The 21,713-nt window shown below is 40.7% G+C and overlaps 1 protein-coding gene across 1 annotated transcript; it reads right to left on the minus strand.

Annotated features, from left to right (window-relative positions):
• Positions 1–4,209: 4,209 nt before the first annotated feature.
• Positions 4,210–15,815, minus strand: LOC103007376 (zinc finger and SCAN domain-containing protein 31-like). Its single transcript, XM_028165664.2, is given in 6 exon segments — positions 4,210–6,868; positions 6,871–7,118; positions 7,120–7,567; positions 12,652–12,799; positions 12,931–13,389; positions 15,734–15,815. Coding segments are annotated over 6 exon segments (1,569 nt in total). The 5' UTR covers positions 15,761–15,815; the 3' UTR covers positions 4,210–6,629.
• Between the last annotated feature and the right edge of the window lie 5,898 nt (positions 15,816–21,713).

Genomic DNA, 21,713 nt, shown 5'->3' on the forward strand with positions numbered 1-21,713 from the left:
GGGCCGCTCTAGGAAGCCTCGCCTCGGTGGTGTCTGCCGGGCTTCCCACCCTCAGCTCTAGCCCGCGGAGGACCCGGTTCCTGTATATTTGACTGATGGGACTTAGGCGCCCGCAAGCTGGTTTTTTTTTGCTCTTTAAAAAAAAGTTTTCCCTCTCAAGATTTTTTCCCCCCACTTAATTATTAAATAAGTAATATGGGTATGTAATGCATTCACATGGTTCAATGTTTAAAAAGAATTATAACCTATAGTGGAAAATAATCTAAAAAGAATATAGGTATAACTGAATCACTCTGCTGTACACTCGAAACTAACACAACACTGTAAATTAAGTAAACTTCAATAAAAAAGATTAAAAAAAAAAGGATAACTGGCCCCCGCATCTAGATTTGACAACCGTTTTTCGTGACATATACTATATCATTCCATAGGTATATTACGCAGGTTTAGATTCCCTCACCTTCACCCCCAAATACACACACCCATACACAAATGGTAACAGTTCTGCAACTTGTTTTTTTTTTTTTTTGCCTCCTACTAATTGATTTTGGAGATTGTACATAAAGGGCTTCTTCCATCTTACTCTTTTTTAAAAAGAATAATCACATAGTATTCAATTATGCCATAATTTATTAATAATTACACTATTGATGGTCAAGTATGTTGTTTCCATTCTTTTATTTTTCAAACAATGCTGCAATAAATTACTCTGAACATCATAATTTCTTGTGTGTAAGGATATACCCATAGTATATATTCCTAGAAAAAGATTTACTAGAGCACAGAGTAGGGGCATTTGTACTTTTCTTAGTGCCAAATTACTAATCATAGAATGCATCTGCGATGTTTACCTATACTTGCCAACACAAGGTTACAAAATATTTTGATCTTTGCCAAGCTGATGGGTAAGAAAATCTTAGTTTTTTTTTCTCCTTCTTTCTCTTTCTTTCACAAATATTTATTATTCACCTACTGTGCCAGGCACTGTTCTAGAAGCTGGAACTAGTTTAAGGTAGAACAATGCCCGTACCTTCATAAAACTTATAAGTGTGTGTGGGGGGGGGGCGGGGGTAGGGAGGCAGGCAATAAACAAACAAGAAAAATATATAGTGTATCAGATGGTGGTTGTTAGTGCTCAGGAGAAAATAAAGAAAATATGGAGTTTGGGATGAGAATGAAGTAGTAATGCAATTTTAAAAGGGTGGTCATCGAGGACCTCATTAGTACATTGACTTGAGCAAAGACTGAGGGAGATGAGTGGGCCCTAGGGGTAAAGGCGTTTCTGGGAGAGGGATAGAAAATGCAAAGGCCTGGAATGGAGAGTATTTGAAATAATCGAAGAACAGGAAGGAGACTTATGTGTCTGGAGCTGAAGGAGCAAAAGGGTGTTGGGAGTAGAGAGAGAGAGAGAGAGAGATGAGGGTCTTGTGTGAGTGCAAGGATATTGTTTTGTACTCCAAGATGAAAAGCCATTCAGAATTTCTGAGCAGAGGAGTAGCATGATCAGACTTAGGCATTGAAAAGATTTTCTGGCTGCTGTGTTAAAAATAAACTTGTAAGTGTGAAGCTATTGCTACCTTGGAGTGGGGAGGGACTTTCTAAGTGTGACATAAAAAACCCTGAAGACATAACTGAAAAGCCATGAAGAGAAAGATAAACGGAACTGGTGATGGAAAAATTTAGGAATTTTGAATGAAAAAAAAAACACCTAAAATATGAGCTCAGAGTAAAATATACCACACGTCTCAAAGACACAGCGCTGATTTTCCTAATAAGCAAAGATCTCTTAAAAAAAAAAAAGAAAAGAAAAACGTGAACAGGCCAGTAGAAAAATTGGCAAAGGACCTAAGTCGTCATTTATAGAACACAAATATTGATAGACAAAAATGACTGTTAAAAAGTATTCAAGTTTACTACTTAAAGAATTTACATTAAAACAATAATGAGATTTAAAAAAAATTTTTGATTACTAAAGACAAAAAATCGATAATATTCAATATTAGAAAGTGTGTGGAAATAGAGGCACTGTTGTATATTTTTGGAAGACAAGACCTCTTAAAATTAATACTCCTTGATCCAGCAACTTAGCTTCTTTGAATTATCCATATAAAATACTTATACAAATGTTTGAACATGTGTACAAAAAGACAGTTTTTATTTAAACTGGGAAACCCAAATATCCAGCATTTGGGAATCTAAATTTCTATATACCCAATCACTTTAAAAATTTTTTATTTTATTTATTTGGCTGCGTTGGGTCTTCGTTGTTGCATGTGAGCTTTTCTCTGGTTGCAGCGAGCAGGGGCTACTCTTAGTTCTGATGTGCAGGCTTCACACTGTGGTGGCTTCTCTTGTTCGGAGCACAGGCTCTAGGCGTGCGGGCTTCAGTAGTTGTGGCTCATGGGCTCTAGAGCGCAGCCTCAGTAGTTGTGGTGCACCGGCTTAGTTGTTCCGCGGCTTGTGGGATTTTCCTGGACCAGGGCTCGAAACCCATTTCTCCTGCATTGGCAAGCAGATTCTTAACCACTGCGGCACCAGGGAAGCCTTTATACCCAATCACTTTTAAAACTAAAAACTATAAGATGCCAAAGACATATTGAGTAAAAAAAGTAAGTTACAACACAGTATGATATGATCATTTTTGTCAAATAATCATCTTAAACGTGTTCTCAGTGATTATCACTTGGGGTAAACTTAGAGAACTTGCATTTTATACATTATATATTTCTGTTAAGGTTTAATTTTTTATAAAAACTTAATACTGGTGTAAATAGAAAAAGATAATTGTTTTTAAACCCTATTTATTCTTCACAACTTACAATTTTCCTGTTTGGAGAATGCCATCAATATCTCTTTTCTCTCTCTGAAATTCTTTGCCTGACAAGTCATCCTGTAAAAGAGTATAACTCCTTTAAGATGAAAATCAGGTCTAACTTCCCTGTGTTTTGGGCAAATATAAGTGATCAAGTAAACCTGGGTGGAACATTTAGAAAGCGTAGAAATGAGTGACTTTCAAGTAAGCTTTAGAAAACTTTCCTCTCTGGGTAGAAAAATTTAGACAAAGGATAACCCCTGTTCTTTTTTCATTAGAATTACATGATGGAAAGCCAAAGCCCTTTCCCTTGACTGTGGCATAATATGCCCCTCATAGACAAACGAGCAAGTAAAAAATCTAGAAAATGCTTAACTATTTCCTGTTTCCCCTTTAGTGCATGGTGCACTATTAGCATGTTTCTCCCTCCTTATTTAGTGCCTTGTTGTATCAAATTCTCTTATCAGGTTTTCAAACACAAACCTTGCTAGAGGCCGTGAACTTACTGAGTAGCCCAGAGTATTCTTCAGCTACCCCTGGCTTCAGTCACTCGTCAACTTCAGAGAATCAACACACCAGCGCCTTGGAGCACCAGCTGTGGTAACTTGAGTGGTTGAACACCAGACAAAATGAGGCTTCCAACCACTGTCACAGATCCTGTTAAAATCCTGGCTCTGCCCTTGGCTTAGGCATGTCCTTCCTCTACTTGGATAAAGCCTCTCTGACCTCTTTACTAAGGCATAAGCAGACAGTCTATGTATGACAGGAAGAGTCCTTCCTTCTCCCCCTCTAGTTATATCTTCCAAAACTACCAACAAACAAAGCAAAGCAAAACAAAAACCCAGAAAAAACACTAGTGGACAATTTTTTAAAAATATCAGCACATGGTAGATGTATATAGTCACTTGCTTTCATTATTTCAACAGAGAGAAAATAAATGAACTAAGAATTCAACTCAAGAAATCAGAAAAAGAATGAGAAAGAAATCCCCAAGGAAAAGGTTAGAAAAGAAAAATAAAAGTAAATGAATTAAAAATAGAAAAAGTCACGTTAATAAATAAATCCAAGAATGAAATCTTTGTAAATGAGCCCATAAAAACAACAAACCTATGGTAAATCCAAGTGAGAGAAGAAAATTAATTTATCAATGACAAATAATAGCAGATGAGGAGGTAAGTATGCTACCAAAATTAAAAAAAAAATCTTAATGAAATTGATGGTTTTCTAGGAAAAAACCATTAGTTCCGAAATTCATTCAAGAAGTAGAAAAATCTAAATAAACCAATCCTAAAGAAAATAATTGAAAAAACTATCATAGAATCATCTCCAGAAAGGCTCAGAAAATTCTGTAACATTTTAATTTTTTAAAAGTATTTATTACATGTGTAGGACAAATTCTAACTTTTCCATTTGGAATATAAGACAAGTAGAAAGAAAAGAAGAGAATCATTCCATTTTCATCACCTAAATACAGTCACTATCGATATTTTGTTGTCATTCCCTTCCAATTTTTGATATTTTTAATCTGTTTTACATAGTTGTGTGATTTTATTCTAAAAGCACTTTAACAGGCTATTTAAGATTTTAATGTAATAAAAACTTTTCATTTTATTACAAGCTTTTCATAAGAATAAATTATATGTAGACATTGAGATATAATAAATAGTGCTTATAGAAGAGATAGAAAGTTTACATGAGATATATATTGACCATAAGGTGCTTGGTATAGTGTCTGGGACACAGGGGTTCAACAGATGGTAGCTATTATTGTTATACTTTGCAAAGGGCTTTTCCTTTTGCATATATTATTATTTAATTTATAATGGATATTACTATCTCACAACATGCTTTTTCCTCTTTAGTGGAACAGGCAAGCCACATGCCTCGCAGAGAGAGGCCAAGAATATACTATTACTCCTCAGGAGAATCCTTCTGCTTGTTTGGTTTTGCTAAGAAGGTAGAGTTCAGGCTGAGCAGAGTTCAACAAGTTGGGGCTTAGAGTGGTAAAGAGGGGCGTCCTGTGTCTCAACACTCAGAGACCCATGCAGGACCAGGATCCTGAGTGGTACATAGAGTAGTGAACTCAGGTTTGGGTTAGGATCTTTCATATGAGGGATTTGGCCTACATGGCATAGAAATAAAGGGTTGATTATTACTCTGAAGTCACTGGGAGGTCAACGATCAAAACATGGGCTGTAGCCTCTACAAACCCTCAACTTCCCCTTCATGTTTCTTTAAAGGTTGCTTTTTCATTTATTATGTTTTCACTAATTTTGCTTCCATTTCCTGTTCGAAGTTTGTTTTTCTGGCATCTCTGGTCTTTCCCTTTTCTCCCTAACTTCTCTTCGCTTTCCTCCTCTCATAGAGTTTATCCCCACCTTTCCATTTCTTAGCTGCTTTTTCTTTTCACTTCTGCCTACTCTCCCATTAAGGCCTCATCCACTGCTTTCCCACAACTGCTCCTATTACTGAATGTTTCACATTTCAACGGTTCTCTTTCCCAAATTGTCTCTGCTTTTGGCCTTGCGTTTTTTCAATTTTTCACTTAATGTTGACTCCCTTCATGTGTGTTTTTATGTTTTTCATCTCTCCTGATTAACCGGTCTCTAAGAATTTGGTTAGAAGCTATTATAATTGACTTTCAATAGATTACCTATAAATTCTATCTAAAGAAAAATTTAAAGTGGCTTTCCTCTACCTTCAGGTGCTCAAAAGTTACATTTTAGAATTTATTATTTAATCTAAATCTTCAAACTGTTGCTAGCAGAAAACCCTTTCTTCAGAGAAATCTTATTTAGGAGGCCAATATTTAAAACTAATTAAAATGAAGCTGTTTTGGTGTTAAGGGACCTAGAGCCCTGAAGCCTCCCCGAGAAACCCTTAGGGCAGGGGCAGCGTTCACACAGACAAAATGAATTAAGGGGGGTACATAAGACAGTAGGAATCTGTGTGGCAGTGGGGACCATGTCCAACTAGACAACAGTGATAATCAGCTCCAGTCAGTTGTTCCCACATGGGAATGTGGTGCCCAGGGTTGCCACATCATGCATTTTTGTAAGAGAATCTGGAAAGTCAGAGTTTATGTGAACTTAAGTAGTTGCAATAATTTTATCTCACCAAAAAAAACAAAAAAAACTTTGTGAGAAGAATGCATGTGCAGGCCAACTACAGCCCATTGGCCTGTTTGCCCTCTCTGGTTTAAGATGTGAAAGGTCACTGGGAAATTGCATGGTAAATCTTCTTGCTCTACTGCCACTAACCCATCCTACCCGCGCAAATCATAGTTCATTCCAATATTACAAAGTGACTTTTGTATTGCACAATGTTTTAGTGTATGTAATTGATTGGTTAATGTATTTTATAAAGCTAACCAAAAATTCATGTTTTTTTTAAAAAAATGCAGATCAGATGTTAATTCTAAATTCACATTTTAGACAAGATTATTATTCCATCTCCAAAGAAAACGGGAGAATAAAAAGGGAAGGGGAAAAGAAACAGTAGTAATCTCTAAAATCTTGTTGTTTGTCTAACAGACCATTTAGATTGCCTGAGCCACTTGCTTCAGAGAAGAAAAGTTTGAGAATATGGAATGAGCCCTTCCAAAGTCCCAGTTCATCACATGATGTGCTTAGTGGCAGAACATCACAACGTCTTGCTTGGTAAGCTGTCAGATGCCTGCCTATTTCAGCCTCTATAAGTATTTTCAAAAGACTGCTGAAATTGCAATAGTGATCACAGAGTTCCCTACATCTAGCTGTGCTTTTCTGATGTCCCACAGGAATGAGCATAGATGGAAAATTCTACATCACTCTTGACATCACCAGGGCTTCTCTCCAGTGTGGATTCGCTGATGTACAATGAGGTGTGAGCTCTGCCGGAAAGCTTTTCCACACACATCACATTCATAGGGCTTCTCTCCAGTGTGGATTCTTCGGTGTCCCAGAAGATGTGAGCTATATCTGAAAGCTTTCCCACACACATCACACTCATAGGGCCTCTCTCCACTGTGGATTCGCTGGTGCCCAACAAGAGCTGAACTATGACTGAAAGCCTTTCACACTCATCACATTCATATGGTTTCTCCCCACTGTGGATTCTCTGGTGATGGAAGAGGCCTGAACTCTGGCTGAAGCTTTTCCCACACTCACTACACCGGTATGGCTTCTCTCCAGTATGGACTCTCTGATGTTGTATCAGATGTGAGCTCAGAGAGAAAGCTTTCCTGCAGTCATTACACTGGTATGGTTTCTCTCCTGTGTGGGTCCTTTGGTGTTGAATAAGGCCTGAGCTGTAATGAAAAGCTTTCACAATCATTACATTGGAAAGGTTTTTCTCCAGTGTGGGTCCTTTGATGCTGAACAAGGTGTAAACCGTAATAAAAGGCTTTCCCACACTCATCACACTGATACGGTTTTAATTGGCTATGTATTCTCTGATGGTCAGTAAGTTGTGAGCTCTGAATGAAAGTTTTGCCACATACATTACATGAACAGGGTCTCTCTCCAGTGTGGATTCTTTTATGTCTAATGAGGCTTGAGTTTTGAGTGAATCTTTTTCCACATTCATCACATTTATATCTTCTGTCATTTGAAGTGTTTCTCTGATATCTTTCTGTCCATCCTTCATGTTCTTGGGTTTCTCCACATTCAAGAGGCTCTCCATTGATTTGGTCTGATAACTTTTCTTGGGATTCCATATCTACAGTAAGCTCCTGCTTTTGAACGAATTCTTCTTTCTCAATTCGTATCACATCATCTGAAATAAAAAATACAGTATTCAAATGTCACTGAAATATACAGGAAATAAAATGAAACTCTTATACTAGAAGTACACAGCTTCAATATACCAACAAAATGGTTTTACAACGTTTGAGGAGGAAATTGGGAGATGGCAAAGGAAGAGAGACTAGCAGTGGCTGGACTGGGAGGGGGTGATTCAAGAAAAAAGTGGAGAAAAATCAGGGAGCATTAAGAGTGGTCCAATGAACAAGCATCATAAACAACAGAAGAAGACCTAAGATAAGAATGGGTTCACCAGGAAGGCCAAAAGTTGAGTAGAGAGGGATGAAAGAACAGAAACTGTGGGAGGAACAAAACAAAACAGGAAGCTGACAGTGGCAGGTACCAAGTTGGAGTCATGAAACAGTTCTGTTCAGGTTGCTCTGAAGGCCTCTGGGATCAGCCACAGAGAAGTATCACATTTGTAAACATGCAGGACAAAGAGATTAGAGTCTAGACACATGGGGTAAAAGAGGATGTTATCATGTGGGGACAGACAGAAATTGCTTTAGCTCCCAGAGACATTACTACTCTTCTTGCAAAGAACACTGGAAATCTGTCAGACCTGAAGCTACACTCTGTGGGTCATTCGAGATTTCCCAGGAAACCAGTATTAGCACAGAGAAGGTTCTTTAGCAGACCCTAGACTCCCATCTGACCTCACCCAAGGAAAGCATGATTCCATAATTCCTCTGCCTTTCTTTCCTACAGAGGTTCCTTTGAGCAGAGTCCCAACAACCCCTACTCCTCCAGGGTGGGAGATGTGGCCACTTCCCCAATGATCAACAGTTTCTGAAAAAAAGTGAGATTGTCCCATTCAAGCCAGGTTCTCCCTGAAGTAATCACATTTTTAGGACCCAGAGTAAAGGGCAGAATTTATAACCATGTAGAAATAATGCAAGGAAAAGTGGTTTGCTTTGTGTTATAAAAGATATTAAATGGGAAAAAAAATGGAAAGACTACTATGGAGCCAGTTGAAGATCTAGGATGTAGTACAAGTCTGACCTAACTCTGAGCAGAAACACTGGGCTGACTGTGACAAAATGGGCTGTCTAAAGAGGCTCTGGGATGAGCGATGAGAAGGAGCCATGGTCAAACAGCAGATTCCAGATCTCTGAGAGTGTGGATGAGGGAAGAAGCTCACTGGCAGTCTGCCTGAGAAAAGTGACAGCCACTTCTGGGTCCTGGAGCGCCCATTCTGTGAAGGGCAGAAACCCAGAGATAAGGCAGAGCTGAGAAAGAATGTTGCCAAAAGTGAGAGAAGCCTTTCCTCGGGGTCTCCTTTTAGGACAGGAACCTGCAATAATTTCCTCACCAAACCAGCTTGCCACTACGGTTAAAAAAACCCTCATTGTTAGTGGTTTATATAAGGTTATCTTAAAGTATTTAGGTGCTTTAAAACTTTAATTTATGTTACAGTTACCTTAGATATATCTGTGTCGAATTTAAAGGCAAATTACACGAAGAGACGCATTTATGCAAGAACATAGTCTTTTAGAGCCATTAGCAAATAAAAAATGGCTACTGCAGATGGGTTGCAAAACAGCATTGCACATATAATAGAACTAAAATCCGTATCAGCATGAGAAAAAAATTTATGGATTAATATAAAAAAGTACAGCATAGAAACTCAATTTCTAACTGTCTAAAAAAGGTTGGGGAAAATGGTACACTTCTAGGCAGGATGGCGCCATGAGTTCACACTTCAGCTCTAAATACACTGAGTAAAAAATAAAAATAAATCTAAAAACCCATCTGTGCTAAAAAAGTAAGATAAACATCTCTGTGGACCAGAAAGGAAACAAAAATACACAATGGTGGCTACAGTTGAAGCTGTGGGTCTGCTGGGCCCCAGAGAGTGACTGAAATCTTAGTCCCAGAGGAAAATGGGGCCCTAAAAGTACTCCATGAAAGGAGGGAGTAGCACCAGCTCACTGCTTGATGCCAGAGGCTGGGTGGGACACGCAGGTACACACATACACAAGCACACAGACACATACAGAGGAAGATACAACTCTGACCAAGAACCATGTCAAGCCACCTGGAAGCCTGTGACTACACTGGTGATATTTGTGTATGACATGAAACAGGAGCCCTAAAACCTGGTTCCAGGGGGCCAGGTAACAGTAACAACAGAATAGCTAAACATGGAAGCAGATGATGTAAAACAGATCAGAAAGAACTCAAAGTGAGCCTAGATATGAAAATTTCAGAATGAATTGAACACTAAGAAAGATGGTTCAGAAAGTCAATTGGAACATGAATTCAATCCAGATGAAGTTATTTTCATCAAAAATCCTGAAAAAATGAGTAGAATAAAGATACCTAAAAGAGATAAATGATGACATACCATCCATGGCAAATAAGCATGGAATTATGAAATAAAATAAGCAAAAATGAAACAAAGATATGTGGTATAAAAACTGAATAGAAATTTTAGAAGTGGATAAACTAGAGACAATAAACTCAAAGATAACAGAAGAGGAATCCACTAGGATGTACCACAGAGAGACAAAGATATAAAATATGTGAAAAAGTGGCTAAATGAATAGATTGATAAGTAGGTTCTAATCAGTGTATTCTGGGAGTTCCAGAAGAAAATAATATAAGGAATTTTAAAAGCAGCACAATTTAAAGAATTAGTAGCTGAGAATTTCCAAGAATTGAAGAAAAACATGAGATCTTAGAGCAAAAGAGCATTTTCAGATGAAGCAAGACAAACAAAAATAAAACCCTATCAGGACACACTTTTTAATGAAAGTTCAGATCATAAAGGTTAAGAGTAAATCTAAAAGCCACTAATGGATAAAGATGGAATCCCTAAAAAAATTTAAAAGGCAGTAAGACTGATAGTAACCTTTTAATAGCAAATAGAAGCTAGAAGACACTGAAGTAGTATCTTCAAAATGCTGAGGAAAAAAAATTATCAATTAGAATTTTACCCTAGCTAAACCATGATTAAAAAGGAGGGAGGGCAAAATAAGGGTATTTTCCAACATGCAAAGACTAATAAGTCTACTACCCAAAGAATCTTGCTAAAATTATTATTATTATTATTTTAATTTTTGAATTTTATTTTATTTATTTTTTTATACAGCAGGTTCTTATTAGTCATCCATTTTATACACATCAGTGTATACATGTCAATCCCTATCTCCCAATTCAACACACCACCCGCCCCCCCCCCCCACTTTCCCCCCTTGATGTCCATATGTTTGTTCTCTACATCTGTGTCTCTATTTCTGCCTTGCAAACCAGTTCATCTGTACCATCTTTCTAGGTTCCACATACATGCGTTAATATACGATATTTGTTTTTCTCTTTCTGACTTACTTCACTCTGTATGACAGTCTCTAGATCCATCCACGTCTCAACAAATGACTCAATAAAATAATTATTAAAGGATGAACTTCAACAAGAGTGAATCCAGAGCAAAGGTGCTGGCATACAAGGATGGTGCCTCAGAAATTGATAAAACATGTCAGAAAACTTAACTAACATCTTACTATTAAAGAAAATGTCCATTTCACATTTAAAAAAGAAACTGGTTCTTAAGAATGACCAACTGTAATCAACGGAAGGAGCTTCAGACAAGTGAAGTGGAAATACAATATGCTAACTGCTGTGACAGAGGTATGCACAAGAGGTATCACATAACTCAAACATGTAGGAAGGTATCAAGAAAGGCTTCCTGAAGGAGGCGACAGCTGAGGTGAGTCTTGAAGAATAGCTCTGAGTTGGTTTGGCAGGCGAGTGGAGAAGGTATGGTCACAGGTGGTGTTTTATGAGTCCAACAGGGTGGTGATGTGTGTGGCAGTGCAGTGAGGGTGGCCGGGAGAATGTTGAGCATATTAGCAAAACCCAAATATGTCATGGGTCTGATAGGACAGGGAAGGAAAGAAGCACTGGGAGGAAAAAAAAATAGGCTAAACGGGCTTCCCTGGTGGCGCAGTGGTTGAGAATCTGCCTGCCAATGCAGGGGACACGGGTTCGAGCCCTGATCTGGGAAGATCCCACATGCGTGGAGCAACTAGGCCCGTGAGCCACAATTACTGAGCCTGCGAGTCTGGAGTCTGTGCTCCGCAACAAGAGAGGCCGCGATAATGAGAGGGCCGCGCACCGTGATGAAGAGTGGCCCCCACTTGCCGCAACTGGAGAAAGCCCTCGCACAGAAACGAAGACCCAACACAGCCATAAATAGACAAATTAAAAAAAAAAAAAAAGGGCTAAATAACTAGAAATCTCCACTGAAGAGCTGAAGAACAGGGTCTCTGGACAGAGAGAGCTAGAAGAGGAGTGAGTATGAGCAACAGCCTTCCTGATGTTCTCTGCCCAGTGAAATGTTACCCGTTTTTTTTACGACCCAGTTCAAATCCCAGCCATTCTGCTACCACCAGGGCCTGAAGAGGTAGATTTCTTCTTCTCAGAACCATGATCTCCAATTTGGCACATAATCATTCACTGTCTCAAATCAACAGCTATCTTTTTATGGATACTCAACCCCTTTAGGGCAGGGATCCTCAGAGAACCCAGAGTTAGGCTTACACACAGTGAAAGGTACAGATTTACTGACTTCTTAACAGGACCCACAAAGCCCCCATTTTCTGGCTCCTGACCATCTTCTCTCTGCTACTCTGCCTGTCTCTCCACGTTCCAGTCACACTGGCCGTCTTTAAAACCCACCAATTTCTTTCACACTTGTTTTTGCACATGCTCTTTTGCCTGGAATGCTTTTCCCCTCTATTATTCACTTGGTTAATTCCTACTCCACGTTTAGGATTCAGTTACCATGTTATTTCCTCAAAGAGACCTTCTCTGTCATCCCTCTCCCCCCATATACAATCTATCATGGCATATTTATTTGTGTGGTTGTTTGTTTAATGCCTCTGTCATCAGACTATTGTAAGCTCCATGAAAACAAAGATCATGTCCACTTTGTTTGTTACACATAGTGCCTTGCACAGTGCCTGGCATATAATAAGTACTCAATATACATCTGCTGAATGATAAACGATTCTAAGGTCTCCAGGGGAGCCATATGACCTAAGTGTCAACACTAACCACAATCCTGTTGGTGTAGAGGGTCCTGAGATTCACCCTTAAGCTGGATCTCCATGGGTTGAGGCTGTAGATATGTTGCTTTCTTAGATGGATACAGAGGTACTGATGTCTCAGAAAGCACTTCCTGTGCACAGGCCTGGGTTGAAACCTGAGGACAAGCAAGCTCATTTAGGCATCTGAAGGGCCCACAGAGTAAATGATACCCAGAGACCCCACAAAGGACCAGCTTGGATGCTCACTCCCAACTATCCCTCCGCTGAGCATAGGGCCCTTTCCTACCTGTTGGCCTGATTCATCCAGATCCCTCTCCAGATCTTCCAGCAGAGCTACTGCCTCCCCCCCACTCTCTGGTTGATGCTCCTGTGCCCAGTCCTGGAGCTCCTCAGGCAGGATGGTCAGGAACTGCTCCAGCACCAGCAAGTCCAACATCTGCTCCTTGGTGTGTATCTCAGGCCTTAACCACTCACAGCAGAACACCCAGAGCTGGCTCAAGGCCTCATGGGGCCCGGGAGTCTCCTTGTAGCAGAAATGTTGGAAGCGCTGGCAGAATAACTCCTGGTTGTTTTGGCTGCTCCCTTTTGTGCCAGATCTCTGACCCACAGCAGGCCCTTTTTTACTAGTTACTTCAAAGAGCTCTTTTGGCTCTTCAGGAACATCTGGAAGGAAAACAGCAGCCATTCCCACTCCAATGGGCCAAGAGGAGGATTGCTGATACATGTTATCCTTTAGGGCACACTCCTAAGGTTACAGAAACCATAGTTAAAAACATACGTATATGCAGGCTGATTCAATATTTGAGCTCACACACTAAGTCTAATCTTTCTGTTTTAGAAGAAAAAGGAGGCTCAATCCCAAATTAAAGAGAATTCAATAAAGAAAACTAAAAAAAAAAATAAAAGTTTAAGGCAATTCAAACCTTTTTCCAAGTAGGAGAAGGGAAGTTTGTCAGGAGACTGCATTTTTGACAATACTGGGAATATTGCTGGATGCTTGCTTCCTCCAAATAACACCAAAACAATCAGTTGATAAGGCCAACCCAAGTTTGTTCTTAGAGAGCACTACTTGACAGAGTCTTAGTGGTGTCTCCCAGGGAAGAAGGCAAAGACAGGGTATTTATGAGGTTTTGGGGGCTTAAGGCAGATCTTTCAAAGCAGGATAAGGATTGGGCAAGGATCATGATACAATAGTTTAGGATTGATGGGCACAGCAAGGTGCAGAATTTGAGTTGACGGTTACAAAAAGTCTAGATCCTATCCATTGAAAGTTGAAGAGTTTGATGTTCACATAAATGGATTGAGGGGCAAGTTCTTGAAACAAATATAATTATCGGCAACTTTTACTTTCTAGGGCAAGAATTTCCTGGAATAGTAAAGGTATGTTGCTAAAGAAGTGGAATAGTGGAGTTACATTTAGGGAAGACAGTTGAAAAGTCAAATTATGTTAGAGTAGGTAGTAGGCTGTGTGGGGGTATGTGGTTTCACTTTTCCATGTAGCAACAGACTTAAGCAGGGCCTATGGGTTTGCGGAAATGTGGATTACCAACTAATTAGCATGGCAGGCAGTGGTTAAGGGCGCGGGCTGTGGATTCCAAAAGACCTGGGCTTGAATCCTCTTATGTGTGGTGGCTTAACATCTCTAAACTTCTGTTTTCCCCTCTGCAAAAATATCGTAGAGGTTTTTTAACGTTTTATTTTTGAATAATTTTAAACTTATAGAAAATTGCCAGAAAAAAGGTACAGAACAATCCCCATAACCTTCACCCATCTTCCCCTAATGTTAACATCTTACATAACCACAGCACAATTACAAAACCAGGAAAATAATGTTACAGTGCGATTAACTAAACGGCAGACCTTATTACATAGGGTTATTTTGAGAATCAGTTAAATTCAGTGCCTGGCACTTAGTAAGACCTCAGTTAGAGGGATGCAGTTACCACTGTGAATTGGTCATCCAGATGCTGGCTCCAGGGATCACTTCTGGAGCTCAGGTACACTTTTAGGTTTCCGGGCACAGAATATAGCACGATGCAAGGAGGCCCTCTAGTGCCTTCTCTGCGCCTAGCATCTGTTACTCAATGGGCAACCTTCCAAAACACCTTCACCTTCCCGGCCCTAAAGATTAATTTAGGGGATTCTAGACTGGGCTTGGAGAAAGATTGTTTTAGGAATCATTCAAGATAAAGGGCATGGAGCCACTTATACATGTCTTCCACTAGTTTGGATCTTCGAAAGAGCAAGACAATATAGTGAGTTAACAGGCTAGACTACAAACCCCGTTCTCATTTACCGCACTGCCACATCATTGTGACCAACCACGAGCGCAAGGCTCAGGAGGTGTTGGCTGTCTGTGTCCTTCAAGCCACAAGGACCTGGCAGACCACAAAAGGCTTCCGGGAGTAGGCGGCCACGTTGGACAAACGGGTGGTCAGCATAGAACTATTCGTGTTAGCACCAGTAACCCAGGAGTGCGAGACTTAGAAACGTTCTGGGGCGCCGGCCGCCAGCTGGGCCGGCTGCTGCGGGGTCTCCGCGGGCACTTCCAGCGCCGACTGAGCAAGGAGGTGGCTCCTCCCCCCCCGCGCCCAGCCGACCTGGGGGTCCCGGGCCCCGACGCGGGGCCGTCTTCCCGCCAGTCTTACCAGCGCCCGGGGCAGGCGGTGCCCCGGACCTACCCAGCCCCTCGGAGCCCCAGACCTGCCGGCGGCGGAAGTGCGTCCGCGAACCCGGCCCAGCCCTGCGCCTGCGCTTCCGGCGGCTTCGGGAAGGTCCGAGCCGTTTGGCTTGGCCGAGCGCCCCGTGCCTGCAGCCAGGTCTGCACATCAGGACGCCTAGGCCTATGGGGTTTTGATTTGTAACTCGCCTCATCTTAAAAAGAGGGTCCGAGCGCCAGCTCCGCGTCGTTGAGTCCCTCCGCCCTCCCCGGCGCGGGGCAGCGGGCGGGGACCTTCCTAGGCGCGCTTGCCCTCCAAGCATCACTTTTCTAATTCCTGTTCCCCGACCCCGAGTCCTCTCCCCATCCCTGCCTCCCTGGACAGCATCCCTCACTCCGTCCCGACCTCCGTCAACCTGAATGTATTTACCAGGCAGGCACATCGCGCAACCAGCATGTGTCCGCAGTGTTCCCATCAGTACAGTCGCTCCGTCTGGATCATAAATGACCCACAAGGAGAGGAAGGGAAAGGAGGAGGCTTAAGGCACGCTATGATGGGTGCGGTGCTGTGTGTTCTACTTACAACCCGGAAACACGCAAAAAGCTTAAGTGACCTGCCCAAGTTTGCACAGCCCAGGGACAGGATGCACCCCACCCATGTGTGACCAAGACCTGTCCTGGGATCCCTGCAGCGTGGCCGCAGTGAGAGAGACCACCACTGCTCAAGTTAAAATGACAATTTCCAGGCTTATCGTGTGTATTGACATGAACAAGTGAGACTGCTGCAGGGCTCGGACACCATAAAAGTTTTCTTTAAGAAAATTAGAACCCCAGGTAGAGAATAGAGTCTTCTGGAAAAATTTAACAACTGATGGTCTGTAGCTTGTAAAGAACGCTTCTACTCTGTAGGCTTTTTAAGTTGGTAAGTGGAGTGGGAAGCAGGTGTTGGGGAAGAAAAATTTTCCTTCTACCTTTCTAGGTTCTTTGGTTGGTCTTATAATTAAATTGACATAAAACAGATTATCAGAAGAAAAACAAATTTAATGTTTTATGTCTAGGAGCCCTGAAGATAAGAGAGGCTTACATGCCATCCTGAGCTAATGAATGGGATAGGGGTCTGGGGCTTCAAAGGGGAGGAGGGTAATTAACAGGATGATAAGAAGAGCAGATGTTTGGTAATTAGATGTTTGCCCTGCCATGCAGATAGGTCTTTTAGAAGAAAAAAGTTATCTCTGTTAATAGCTCGTTTTCCAGCACAGGCCCCCAGTCTAAATTATTTCCGGTAGTTAAGGGAGAGGTAAAAGTTTTCCTGAATCTGCTGGGTCTTGATAGTTTTCAACTCAAAATAATCCACATTCCAAAGTGGCACATTTTTGGGTAGCCTATTCTGCTCCACTTCATACTCACTTTGCATCTTGCTGAACTCTTCATGAATTGTGGGTCCACTGGAATTTTGTGCTCATGAGTGATTACAAATGCTACACGTGAATGGGGGCATATCCTCTGCTCAGGCACATGCTCTATTGTCCTATTTTACTTCACTTACAAAAAACAGTTTGAACGATAAAGTTAAGAATTTCAAGACTATGACAACAGGGCATTAAACCAAGCTCTTGACCTTCTGAAAGCAGGACACTTCTGAGTGCTAAGGCATTGTGTGACTGCATAAGTCACACATATTTGAAGCTAGCACTACACATCTAGCAGACTCAGTGGGGAACCTTACAAGGGAGGCAACTGTGGAGAAGCCTTCAAACAAACAGGTGATAAATGTGGGAAAAATTTCAGCTGGAATTCAAATCTTATCAAGCACAGGAGAAACCATACTGGAGAAAAAACCCTTGTAATTGTGGTGAGTAAGGATATTATGAGGATAAAAGAAGGTATCATGTGAAAGGCATCTTGAATACAGGCATTCCTGTGCTGGTCTAAGAATGTTGTAGTACAGGTGAGTATTGGCTCTGCCAAAGCAAAATGGACGAACAGAAAAAGTATGACATATTAAATAAAGAAATAAACAAAAATAAAATACATATTAAAAGCTTACAGGGACCTCCCTGGTGGTCCAGTGGTTAAGACTCTGTGCTCCCAGTGCATGGGGCCCGGGTTCCATCCCTGGTCAGGGAACCAGATCCTACATGCCACAACTAAAGATCCCGCATGTGACAACGAAGATCCCGCGGGCCGCAACTAAGACCCGGTACATCCAAATAAATAAATAAATATTAAAAAAAAAAACCTTACAAATATCACTTAAGAAACAGGTTACAATTGTGTTTCCAGAATATAAACCAAAATTTTTTCCTAAGGTATATATTGCAGAGCACTTGTTATTATGCTTTTATAAAAATTTCACATTCAGAAGACATAAACGTTGCTGTCTTTCCAACCAAATATTCGTTCTTTAAAAAATATGGAAGAGCAGTGCCTTCAGATGGGAAAGATGGGCTCTAATATTTTAAGACTTTTTTAAATTTCAGGAAACAAAACAAAACTTGGGTCTATAAGAAGAAGTTACGTTTGAGACTGAGAAATTTTGGTTTAAAATGAAAAGAATAAAGGAAGAGTCATTTTTAAATCCTAGTTTTTGGTATAGCATGAATTTAAAATTTCATTTATGGGAATTCCCTGGCAGTCCAGTGGTTAGGACTCAGCGCTTTCACTGCAGTGGGCTTGGGTTTGATCCCTGGTAGGGGAGCTAAGATCCCACAAGCTGCATGGCGCAGCCAAAAAATAAATAAAATAAAATTTCATTTATTTATTATTAATCTAAAAGCTAATAATCATGACATATGAATAGTGGGATTTGGGAAAACATGTTTCATGTCAGAATGAATCCATTTCAAGATACTGACATTTAAAAAATACTTTTGTGTTTGTCTTTTTAAAAAATTCAGATATAATTGACAACATTGTGTGAGTTTAAGGTATACATTTGGATTTGATACACATATATTGCAATGTGATTACTACCTTAGTGTTAGCTAATACCTCCATCACTTCACATGATTATCTCAACTTTTTTTGTGATGAGCACATTTAAGATCTAGCCTCTTAGCAACTTTCAGGTGTATAATACAGTATTGCTAACTATAATCACAATGCTGTGAATTAGATCCCTAGAACTTATTCACCTTCTAACTACAAGTTTGTACCCTCTGACAAACATCTCCCCAGTTCCCCCACCTGCAGCCCCTGGTAACAACCATTTTACTCTGTTTCTATGAGTTCAGTTTTTTTAGATTCCAATTATAAACGATATCATGCAGTGTTTTTCTCTGTCTGATATACCTCGCTTAGCATAATGCCCTCAAGGTCCATCCATATTGTTGTAAATGGCAGGACTTCCAGGTAACTGGTAAATTGAAGAAGGGCCCTTCTTCAGTTGAGGAGGTAATACTGAAGAGGACAGATCTAGGAGATATTTTAGAATCATTTCTGACCCTTTAAGACTACAGGGACTAAAGGAAGAAACCCAAACAAACAAGGCTTAGGTGAGTCTGAAAGATCAGGTAGATGATCTGGCTTCTATTATAAGGGAATAGGAAAGAGGGTACAAAAATTTTAAGACAAAAGAGTAAGTTTACTTTACAGAGCAAGCTCTAAATTTACAGTAGAGGTTAGACTATGAAATTACACATGATGAAAATACAAATAGGTTTAAATAAAGTTAATTTTTATTTTATGAGATCAGTCAGGAATAGGTTTTAAAATGAAGTTAGGAAAGCTGGTGCATAGCTTCCTGCTGATGCTGATAACAGGGAGGACAGCACTGTGTTATTCTGCATCATGTCCTTTGTTGATGCAACCCAAGCTGGTATGCAATACTTGAGAGGATGGATGTTCAGTCTGATTCAGCATGGTGTTTCTTATGTCTAAAGTGTTGCTGATGCTGTTCAACATATAGATAACTGGCAGAGCTTTAAACCACTCCCTTCTTCTCAAGATGGATTCTGATGTTCACCTTGCTCATGAATGGCCTGGAATTCTGGATATTCCCATTTAAGCTGTCTTTTTCATAGTCTGGAAAGGAATAGTTGGTGGCTCCTGTGTCTCTTGATGAGGAAATTCGGAATGCACTCCCATTCCACAGGCACTGGCTACAGCCTGGAAACAAGATATGGTTGGGGTGTGAAAGACTCAATGAATGAACCAGAGTTAATACCTTAGAAAGACATCTTAGGGAACAGTTCTCAGGGCGTACAATAGACAAAGAATGTGCACAGTCTTATTCCATCCTCAAGAGGAAGTAGAAACACGGAGACTAATATATCTAGTCAGGGTGAATAGAGACTGAAGCTTTGCAACCTTGCTCCCACAGTCGTGTTGTCCTCCTCTTTTACTGTCAGGAGACTGTTCTGTTCCCTTTGATATTTAATAGCCAAGGCTGCAGCCAATATGACCTATGACAGTTTGAGTAAACTCTTACTCCAGGGGTTGGGGGTATATGGCAGTCTCTGCTTCAAGGGGATTGTCCTTGGGGCTGATTTGTTGGGGTCATTCCTAAGGCAAAATAAATCATTACTAACGTAGAGAAATGCCAAAGGTTACTGAAATCTTTAACTGAGGTTAAAGAAGTCTAGTCATCTTGAAACTCATTGAATGAACCACTAAAATATTAATTCAAAAGGAAAACTGACAATGCTGGTGAATTTTGTCACATGTGACAGAAAGCACAAACTTGGCAAGACAAACAATACAATTTATAATTTGGAAACAATGTGAAGCTTGGCCACAAAGGGATGAAATCAAAAATACCAAACCGAGCATGCTGGTGTTTTCCACTAGAAATAAATCTACAGATAAGACTTCTGATCATGATCAGTAAATGATCAAATGGTGTGCAGACGTTCACTAGCAACATAAACAGACAGGTGTGTGGGTGTGCATGTGTGTGGTGTGGTGTGAGGGGGGGCCATCTAAGTCGCAGCCCCTTCCTGTAGCTGCCGCCTTCACCTCTGGAATCCTGTTCCTGAATCTCAACAGCAGCCCTGAGGGAAGTTAAACCCTGGGCAACAGCCCCCGGGCCACACAAGCCCAAATGCCTGCTAACCAGGCGGGTGGTAGTCTTCGTGGTAGTCTCTCGGGGCCTCCAGGGCAAAGTCGCCGCCTAGCCTACCAGGTCCCTGCTGCCGCCTTGATTTTGAAACGTATGGTCAATTAGTGTTCTAAAAGGGTGATATACAAACCCCTTCCCCCTAACTTTAAAATTGTGTTGCTGTGCCGCGCGCCTTGCGGGATCTTGGTTCCCGGACCAGGGATTGAATCCCGGCCCCCCCCCACCCCCCGCAGTGAAAGCGCCAAGTCCTAACCACTGGGCCACCAGGGAATTCCCCAGTACTGTCTTCTCTAATTTTATATCCCGTTGTCATACTGTCAGTTATATAGTCAAGGTTAAGGTTAAGAACTAGGGCACTGGAATAGTATGTGTGTTTATATCCCGTTTCTACCATTTACTATGTGTTCTTGTGCCAGACACTTTACAGCTCAGTTTTATCAACTATAAAATGGGAAATAAAATAAAATAAAATGGTAAAAATAACAGCACTTGTACAATCATGAGACAGGTTTTATCAGCACAGTGCCTGTAAAAAGAAACTATGGGCTCAACATTACCTTAAAACAAATATTGGGTTATTTAGATACTATCAGGACATTTCTAGTTCAAGGGCATTGAAAAATAAATGCTAAGACTTTTTTTATAAAGCCTCTTAGTGGAAAATTTTGTTCATTAGATTATACTTCTCATATGGAAGTTCTGTTTCTAGCCAGAGAGTTTTCATATAAAAGCATTATATACTATAGAATATTTAGGCCTTAAATGTTTTTATTTCTCATATTAGTTCAAATGTGCTTCATCTAAAAGGTAAAACAAGTAGAGCAGGATTCACCTTTATATACTGAAATCATTGGTAGAGTTCCAACTTGTTGCAGATTCCTCTCCACTCTTCTCTCAGATACCTACCCTTTCTACACTCTCCTCTAGGTCTTTTCTGGAGAGAATAGCAGCCAGCAGCAATGAAATAAAGTTTCAGGACCTATATTTTTAGTACTAATTCCTTCAGCCCTCTTCCACAATTGTCAGTAGCCAGAGAACCCTATTTCTGTCAAGAGAGCTCCCCAGAACTACACTCTCTATCCACCTACCCCAGGAAGGTGCCAAAAACCCTACAGCATACGTGGCAGTAAAATCCCAGTTATACTACTGTGTATCTCCTCCAAATTCTAAGGTTTAGTTCAATTTGAACACCTTTCCTTACCTCTAACCCTAGCTCTTGCCTAATTTGCTTCTATTCTCCTCCTGTCTTATTTGAATCTCTGGATTATGGCCTCTTGCTTTAAATGCTCTTCCGGTTGTTCACTTCCTGGCATGACCTCTGGACACAGATTTTGGCTTACATATTGGAATG

Source organism: Balaenoptera acutorostrata, chromosome 10 (assembly GCF_949987535.1).
Source record: "Balaenoptera acutorostrata chromosome 10, mBalAcu1.1, whole genome shotgun sequence".
NCBI lineage: Eukaryota > Metazoa > Chordata > Mammalia > Artiodactyla > Balaenopteridae > Balaenoptera > Balaenoptera acutorostrata.